We start from the raw sequence: 8,677 nt of genomic DNA on the forward strand, positions 1-8,677 counted from the left end.
TACAGACATGTCCAGTTACGTGTACTTTACTGTTTACAGTAACTCGCAGTCATTGGACACAGTGCAATTATTATTATCATCATTATTTGTTATTATTATTATTATCCATCCATTTTCCAAACCACTTATCCTACTGGGTCGCGGGGGGGTCCGGAGCCTATCCCGGAAGCAATGGGCACGAGGCAGGGAACTACCCAGGATGTGGGGCCAGCCCATCGCAGGGCACACTCACACACCATTCACTCTTACACATGCACACCTATGGGCAATTTAGCAAGTCCAATTAGCCTCAGCATATTTTTGGACTGTGGGGGCAAACCGGAGTACCCGGAGGAAACCCCACGACAACATGGGGAGAACATGCAAACTCCACACACATGTGACCCAGGCGGAGATTCGAACCCAGGTCCCAGAGGTGTGAGGCAACAGTGCTAACCACTGCAGGACCATGCCTCCTGTTGTATGAGTAATATAATGTAAAAATTAAATTCTATTTTATGTCCTTCATAAAGTACAAAAGGCAAGCATATCACACAGGTAAAACACCCACATTTAAAAAATGTTTTCATGAAAGTCTGTAATCCTGAAGAGGAAGTGTGACAATCGTGAGTTTTTGGGCAACCACAGAAAAGCAGAAAAGTAAGTAGAGACAGTGAGATAATTAGTGCCAGTCAGATGATAGACGTATACAGTATGTGAGTCAAAGATTCTTCATATATTAATCATTCCCATTCAGGTAACAAATCCTTAGAAATCCATTCCTGAGCATCATGCCAAGAAGCACCACTTGTTTACTGATAACTGCTTTCATGTAAACTCTGCTGTGCTGAGAGTAAAGATGAAGAGGGAGAGACAGCAAGAGGCTGCTGACGGCAGAGAATGCAGGCGACATGGAGGGGAGTGAGAAAAGGAGCAAATATTGATGGTTAAGAGTGAATAATGACGTCACAGCAGCCTGATCCTGATGTTAGTTTAATATGCTTCTTAGTTTGGCCTGTGGTGTGTATTTCAGATACAGCATTTAATCAGGGAGACTGAGTGTGAGTCAATGACAGAGAGAGAGAGAGAGAGAGAGAGAGAGAGAGCAGACAGGCAGGTGAAGATGAAGGTGTATTAGGGAGGAGGGGGGAGGAGCTTGGACCTTCACCATATCAGCCAAATGTAAATGTCACGTCTATCAAACAGGAGACCCTGCTTTCAGGAGAAATGGTTTAAAGATCACACTGGGCTCCATTACAGCCCCCCCTCTTCTTAAGGGGGGTTCTTTGTTTCTACTGTGCAAAATAATTTGTAACACAAATGTCTAAACTGGCATGAAAGACAGATTCAGCTCTTGTGAAGACTGGCATGCGAAACTGGAAAAGGCACTGGGGAAATTCAGTGCACATAAAGACAGGCAGTGCCACAGATTAGCACTGATGACATGGATTCAGAAGATCAATCCTGTTAATATTCAACCTTCAGATGAGCTGGAAAGAGCAGCAGCAAGTGAGGAAAAATCTTCTGGAGTTAAGTACTTGGCACGGCAAGGCCTGGCTTTTCGAGGTGTTGGTAAGGAGAGTGGGAATTTCAAGCAGCTTCTAATGCAAACAGCAGAGGGCGATGCAGAGCTGACCATGTGGCTGAAAGGTCACTTTGATTTCACCAGTGCTGTTTAACTGTAACACCTGTTCCTGGGTTGCCCTCAGTCCTTGTTATTGGTTATGATTCTCACTGTCCTGCACTGTGTCTTGTTAGCTGTGTATTTAAGTGCCTGTTCTGCTTCTGTTGTTTCATGGTTCATTATAGCTGTATGTATGTATATAGTTCTCCAGTTGTGTTTATTCCATCATTTAGTTCATTCCTGGTCATTTGCTGTTTATTTTGGATCCATCCTGATCCTTTTGGTTTTGATGTGTGAGTTGTAATAAACCCTATTTTTCCATCCGTGTCATGTACTGCCGCAACCAGAAGAGGGCAGAAGATATGGCACAAAAACAAAGGAAGAAGCCTAACTTTAAAAAGAACAAAAAACATCAAGACTCATCCAGCATGGGGTGGTGGGTTAACGAATAACACAAACAATCAAAGAATAAGCAAACAAATGAGAGAAAAGATGCAGAGATGACTGAGAAGCAGGGGATGACTGGAGAAGAGACGACAGGACCAGAAGACAGGAGGGATACAGGGAGAGCGGAGAAGAGAGTATAACTGAAGAATGGGAGAAGAGGAGAGACTACAGAGAACATAGATGACTGGAGGGGAGGGAATATAGGACCAACAGAGAGAAGGAAGAAGGGCTGTGGAGGAGAAGACAGGATAAGAGGGGAAAATGTGAGCAGAGAAGGACAAACACCCCCACTGCCCAGCAAAGTGCACTTGTAAGTAAACCACAATTTTAGCCTTGGGCTCAGTATATGGACTTGTCTCTGTGTAGCGATGCATAGAATCCTTGACACTGGTTATGACTGTACTGTATTAGTCCTAAACCTGCCATTATAGTGTAAGAAGAAAAGATTTTTTTTTTTTTAAATAAATCATTTAAAAAAAAAAGGTAGAGCGATGTAGCCGCCGGAGAAGTCCCCCCCCCCCCCCCCCCCCAAAGCCCTGTTTGTTCCCTTCTAGCTACCAGATGAAACTCACAATGCACCCCAACGCCACCTAACTTCTCTTCCACATGATGCACCTTATTTACCCTTTGAATCCTGTCTATTATTGAGCGTTTTTCTATCCATTTGATTATCAGCTTATTACACTGTATGTACATTAGTCAGCCATTTTCCGGACAGTCTGGGCTACTCAGATATGTCATAATTCGATTTGTAAATGCTGACAGTCTTGATATTATCCTTCTTATCAGGAAAAACTACTTCTGCATATAGATATTTCTCAATTTTTAGTCTCATCTAATATAAAAATTGGCAGGTAGTACAAATATAATCTTATAAATGCTGAGATTAGAGTATCTGCGATGCAGGAATGCAGGGGTTTCATTGGGGCCCTTTCTATGGCTTAGTACTGTGAAGGAGTACATGGTTAGTGCCAGGCGCAAATGAATATCTTTGATTTTGCATCCATTTGGTAACTTGTTGAAGTTGTCTGATAGTCAGTAATACATGGTTTAATTAATATGATTCTTTATTTACTACTTTATAACATCTGAAAGAAACTGAAATAGGAAAGCTTATTTTAATTTATGGTCCACTGGATAAACACAGACATTACAGACGGTTTTAGAGTCTAATGCTGAATGTTGTTTGCTATGATTTTTCTGCCTGCATATGCTGTGATTGGTGCAGTGAAATTTGAGAATGTGTTTATGGTCAGTATCATAGCCTCAGACAACAAACCAACGCTGTAGCGTGTCACTGTGTTTACATGCGAGAGGGGTTCCAGTTACATAAGGGACTCGTTCTAATTGTTTTGACGGAGCTCGACAAACCTAAAAAATAAATGCTGGTTTTATCAAAAACTATGTCATATAGCTATATTCCAGATTTATTACAGCCAAACACATCTCAGAGCTCCGAGGAACCTCCTTCTCCTTATATTTCCCTCTATCCCACTCTTCTCATCCCTCCATCCCTCAAATACTGTGTAATGATGATATGTGTGCATGTGGAGGGTGAGGGATGGGCGTGGAAGGTAATAGTTAATTAAGTGGCTACACCTGGGTTGTGAGGGATCTGGGGTTAATAGAGGGAGTGGGAGGCGCGTTAGGGAGATTTGGTCTGGTAGGCACCGTACGCGTTGGGTCCTGGGGGAGGTGCCGCTCGTATGCCGTTTAGGGCAGAGAGTGGGCGGTAGGGACAGTTCCCGGTGTGGTAGGGCGAGGACAGTCAGGACAATGGGGGTAGGAGGCTATGACCACTGCTTAGACGGGGTGGTTGATAGACGGGAGTAGCGGCACCCTCATAGGGACGGATTGGCGGTGGGGGGGTGGGACGTTCTAGGTGACGGACCGGTGTGATTGTTCCTTCCCCGGGGGAGGGTCCTGATCCCTGGGGGGGAGGGGGTGTTCTGTTTTAACTATGTCTTTATTGTATGTGTGTTACGTGTGGTTTAAATGCGCAGTGTAACCGCTTAGGGTCGGGACAGGACTATATACAGTAGGCGGTTCTGGTACCGTAACGCTTGCCTGTGCCCGAAGTGTGGGGATTACTGTGCATTGCAGTGCTATTGGTGTGCCGTGCCCTAATAGGGATGTTGTGTGGTGCGGGATTTACTGCGTGGTAGCGTGGGTTAACACACGCTTAAAAAGGGGTGGTGTGCTACGGGGAGAAAGCGGGACCGAACTCTTTGTGAATGCAGATCCGACCCGATGGGTCGCTGCATGAATTGTACTGAATAAAATTATCTTTGTAATTGTAGCTGCAGTCTGGTGGTGATCTGTTCTCCTTTCACAGCCTCTGACGCTAGTTTAGGTTAGTTGCACTGGTGGCAGCGGTAGGATCATTTCTTTCCTTTGTGGTTTTCCCGTTTAGAAATCTAGAATTAGCTTTAACATTTCGGAGGCCGAGGATAGTGTACAATCTCCTAATTATGAGGGCGCTGATTGTCCTGTTACGTTTAGAGAGTGTTTTCTCAATCTCCCGGTGGCCCCCCTGCTCACCCAATATTTATACCGGAAACTTTTAATGGTGTGGGGCGTGAGTGGTCTGACTGGTCGGAACAATTTGATCTGGCGGCTGAGGTAAACAGGTGAGATGATTCTCTGAAAATTAAGTTTATGTCTTTGCTATTGTGTGGCCGTGCTAGGGAGATGCTAACTACATCAAAAACCAAATGAATTAAAAAACGCGGAAAATAATGTTGAAATGAAAATATATTTTTTGACATCGATCGACGACCTGTAATATTTTTGACGATGTCGCTGCTATATCGCTATTTGTAAAAAAAGGAAAAAAATAGTTACTGGAAAAGCTACAGCGTTTTAAAAGTATTTGCTCTACCGATAAGCTACTGAAAGAAGTAAAGTTAGTAGCGTCGATTATTTTAGTTAGCTACTCCACAACACTGGACATAAAAATAACTGAACAATGTTAACATTTTCGTAATTTAAGCCCTCTCAACAGAAGCACTTTAATGAGAATATTTGAAAAATTAACTGATAACATATCAGTTATCTATATTTTTTTAATTTACTTTGAAAACAGACTCAAATTAAGCCTATACGAAAAATTCAGAAGCCTATACAGTCTCAAATGAAGCCTGTTGCGGTTTTATACAATCGGTCTGGGATTCCGCTTAACGTCACGCCCGAAGCTCACACTTTGATTGCAAACGGGAAGAAACATAACTATTGTCACGTACATCGGCGGATGTCATCAATTAAGCCTGCATACTGGAGACTACAAAGGGACAGCACACGCAACGGGGGTTGCGAAGTATTGCCAATGTTTCATTTCTATATCGAGCGCTTGCTTGTCCAGTGTCATTCCCTCGTTCCTTACCTTGCCTGCCTTCCTTTCCCAGAGCAGCCCTCGTCCCTGAACCTCCCGTCCTGCCTTCCCTGCCAGCCCCAGGATCTCTCGTCTCCCCTTCCCTTCGTCTCCGTGTCCTGTGCCTGCCTGTTGGACTGGATCTCCCCGGCTACCGAATCTACCTTCTGTCCCCGACCATTCTTCTTGCCTGGCCCATTGAAAGCCTGTTACCTGCTCGATCTAATAAAGATCGCGCTGTTCCGCATTCCTGGGTCCGCGTTTCCCTGCCGAGGGTGTCCTAACAATTATGTCTCCAGTAATAATTTTCTGCTAATAGCATTAATTCTCTTATTTCGGTATCGGTGTACTGCATGTACATGTTATCACCATCAAAGAAAAAAACGCGTTATGACTTATCAGTCATTATTATTGTTTTTGTCGTTTATTTAATCGTGTAGCAATACTGCCACTTGTCATATTATTAATTGCGTATTTATATAATATTAACCAATGACCAATCTCTGTATCTTACTAGCATCTTTTGCGCATTTGTCTTTGTATCAGCCGTAGCGGTCTGCAGGGGGAATCGCAGAAGCTGGAGTTTCTTAGAGCGCTGCATGGGTTTGGACAAACATTAGGTATTGGTAATATTACTGGACAAAAATATATCGTTATTGGTGTCCACCAAAGTTTCCAGCACTAGCTACAAGAAATGAGATTGAATGCATTTGCTCGTTTTTATTTGTATTTATTTTTTAAAAAGTTTCTTACATTATATCCGTGCTTTTTAAAGGTTATATCTCAATTTTTCAAAAGTAAACACAAAAAGGATTACACTTAATGCCCCCACCCTATTTAGAACGTTAGCGTTCCATTACGTAAAAAATGCAGTACTACGTCATGATGCACCGCTTATAAATAATCTGTTTGATAAGGGAGAAGCAAACACAAACGATTCGTGAGTGCATCGTACGTGTTGTAAGAGCAAGTGAAGCTGAAAGACATTGACAGTGAAGGTAAGGCCTCCCCTTCAAAATGTATACTTCACTTAGATCAAAGGTCTTAAACTAAAAAAAACGCTGGGAGATGCTAAACTACCGACCGCAAAACATGCAGACTGGCGGGTGTCAATTGCGCTGGAATGACATTACATGGTTTTAATTTTTCTCTGATATCGGCCGGCCAGATACAGTAATTTGTTTGAGACCCCTGAATTTAAATAATAATTATTTTTTATAACGATGGTGGCCTATATAATGTGCCGATTTACTTGTGAAGTTGTTCAGCTGGTTGACATGGCATTGATTACTGCTTTTTAAGAAAGTGCATGTAGTCTCACACTGCAGAAGTCCATTGCTCAGTTGTCAGCATGCTCAGCGTGTCGCCTGTGATGTGTCCTGCACAGCAGCAGGCTACATTGCGTTTAATGGACTAATACTTCTTCAACCCATTAAATGATTCCTTTCTCTCTCCCTGCCAGTGATGGCTCCCTCTATCAATCTCTTCACCTTCCTCGTCCTGTCCCTGGTGGGGGGCAGCTCTTCATGGGACGAAGCTTCGCCTTGCGGATCCGGCTCCATCCTGACAAGGCCCTACACGGCCTTGTGTGAGCTGGATGCGGTGTGGGGCTTGGTGGTGGTGGTGGCGGCAGCGGCGGCGGCCCTCGCCTCGCTGATCCTGCTCCTGGTGGTACTGTGTCGCCTGCGGAAGATCACAGAGGCTGAGGAGCGCAGCGGGGTGGCGCCGCTACTCCTGCTGCTCGCTGCCATATTTGGGCTCTGTGGCCTCAGCCTGGGATACATCGCTGAGCACCAAGAGAGCCTCTGCTTCGCCCGGCGTGTCCTGAGGGGGGTGTTGCTTGCTATCTGCAACACATGCCTCGTGTTTCATGGTCTGCGACTGCGCCGGTTGGGACAAGGTGCTCATAGCCCCAGCACAGGTCAACTGATGGGGCTGGCGGTGGCCTTGGCCGTGTTGGATCCGGAGTGGATCCTTCTAGCCACGATGTCCACATGCCAACCAGCCTGTGAATACCAGCCGCTGGACTTTGCGCTGGCCACCACTTATGTGCTGGTCCTGCTCCTGGCAGCACTGGTGGGGGCGGCCTGCAGTCTGTGGAGGCAGCAGCCACGGTGGAGGTGCAGGACCACGTGGCTGCTCATCACCTGCCTGGCCTCAGTCCTGCTGTGGGTGGCCTGGATCACCTTCTGCCTGTATGGCAACGCGGCGCTTGGCCTGTCCCCAACATGGGACAACCGGGTACCGGCAGTGGTGCTGCTGGCACAGGCATGGCTGCTCATACTGCTGCACGCTGCTCCTGAGGTCCACGCCACCTTACGGCCCCCGTCCCGCATGAGAGAGGCCAATTTAGAGGAGGGCCTTTCTCACCTGTAGTTTGGAGCAAACCGGGACTTCGTGTTCAGTGACAACAACTCAGGTATGGTACTTTGTTTTCGCTTCTTTGACCTACTCTGTGACTCTGTGTGTACTTGAGAGAGAGCATAGCCCTCGCTCTTTCCTCACATGGAGCCCCTACTGGAAGTCTGTGGAACAGCAGCATATAAACAAGGTCTATGGACCTTTCCCTGTAACTCAGATCTCACTTGAGCAGAGCTTAGGTACCATGGCTGCATGTGCCCCCCCCCCCCCCCCCTAACAATCCCCCCAAAAAAAAAATGTGAAGTATGACTACTGCACTGCTGAAGGATGTTTACATGATCAATATCTGTCTCTCTCCTGCAGGTGTCCTCCCCAGCCCCCAGGAAACATTACATTTTAAATAAATTATATATATATATATATATATCATCTCTGGAAGTGGTGTGTTTTTTACAGTTAAGAAGTTGAGAAACATTCAATGGTCATCATCATACCATATATCAGTAGCCCAGCCACTGGTCAGTTCCTTCACTCTACTGTTACAGACTTTCATGAAAACATTTTTTAAATGTGGGTGTTTTACTTGTATGATATGCTTGCCTTTTGTACTGGACATAAAATAGAATTTAATTTTTACATTATATTACTCATACAACAGGCAGCATGGTCCTGCAGTGGTTAGCACTGTTGCCTCACACCTCTGGGACCCAGGTTCGAGTCTCCGCCTGGGTCACATGTGTGTGGAGTTTGCATGTTCTCCCCATGTCGTCGTGGGGTTTCCTCCGGGTACTCTGGTTTCCCCCCACAGCCCAAAAACATGCTGAGGCTAATTGGAGTTGGTAAATTGCCCATAGGTGTGCATGTGTGAGTGAATGGTGTGTGAGTGTGCCCTGCGA

At 45.3% G+C, this 8,677-nt stretch overlaps 1 protein-coding gene across 5 annotated transcripts; it reads left to right on the forward strand.

Annotated features, from left to right (window-relative positions):
- Positions 1 to 4,610: 4,610 nt before the first annotated feature.
- Positions 4,611 to 8,194, forward strand: LOC125721995 (G-protein coupled receptor family C group 5 member B-like). Of its 5 annotated transcripts, XM_048998247.1 has the most exons (5): positions 5,219 to 5,366; positions 5,967 to 6,040; positions 6,338 to 6,418; positions 6,883 to 7,839; positions 8,145 to 8,194. In XM_048998247.1, exon 4 carries the CDS (start codon positions 6,885 to 6,887, stop codon positions 7,794 to 7,796), a length of 912 nt encoding a protein of 303 aa, XP_048854204.1. In that variant the 5' UTR covers positions 5,219 to 5,366; positions 5,967 to 6,040; positions 6,338 to 6,418; positions 6,883 to 6,884; the 3' UTR covers positions 7,797 to 7,839; positions 8,145 to 8,194. The 5 variants fall into 5 exon arrangements, with proteins under 5 accessions (XP_048854202.1, XP_048854204.1, XP_048854203.1 ...); XM_048998245.1 differs by lacking the exon at positions 5,219 to 5,366 and adding an exon at positions 4,611 to 4,680 and having other exon boundaries at positions 5,455 to 6,418; XM_048998246.1 differs by having other exon boundaries at positions 5,219 to 5,718; positions 5,967 to 6,418.
- Positions 8,195 to 8,677: the final 483 nt, after the last annotated feature.

This window comes from Brienomyrus brachyistius, unplaced genomic scaffold, assembly GCF_023856365.1.
Source record: "Brienomyrus brachyistius isolate T26 unplaced genomic scaffold, BBRACH_0.4 scaffold36, whole genome shotgun sequence".
Lineage (NCBI taxonomy): Eukaryota > Metazoa > Chordata > Actinopteri > Osteoglossiformes > Mormyridae > Brienomyrus > Brienomyrus brachyistius.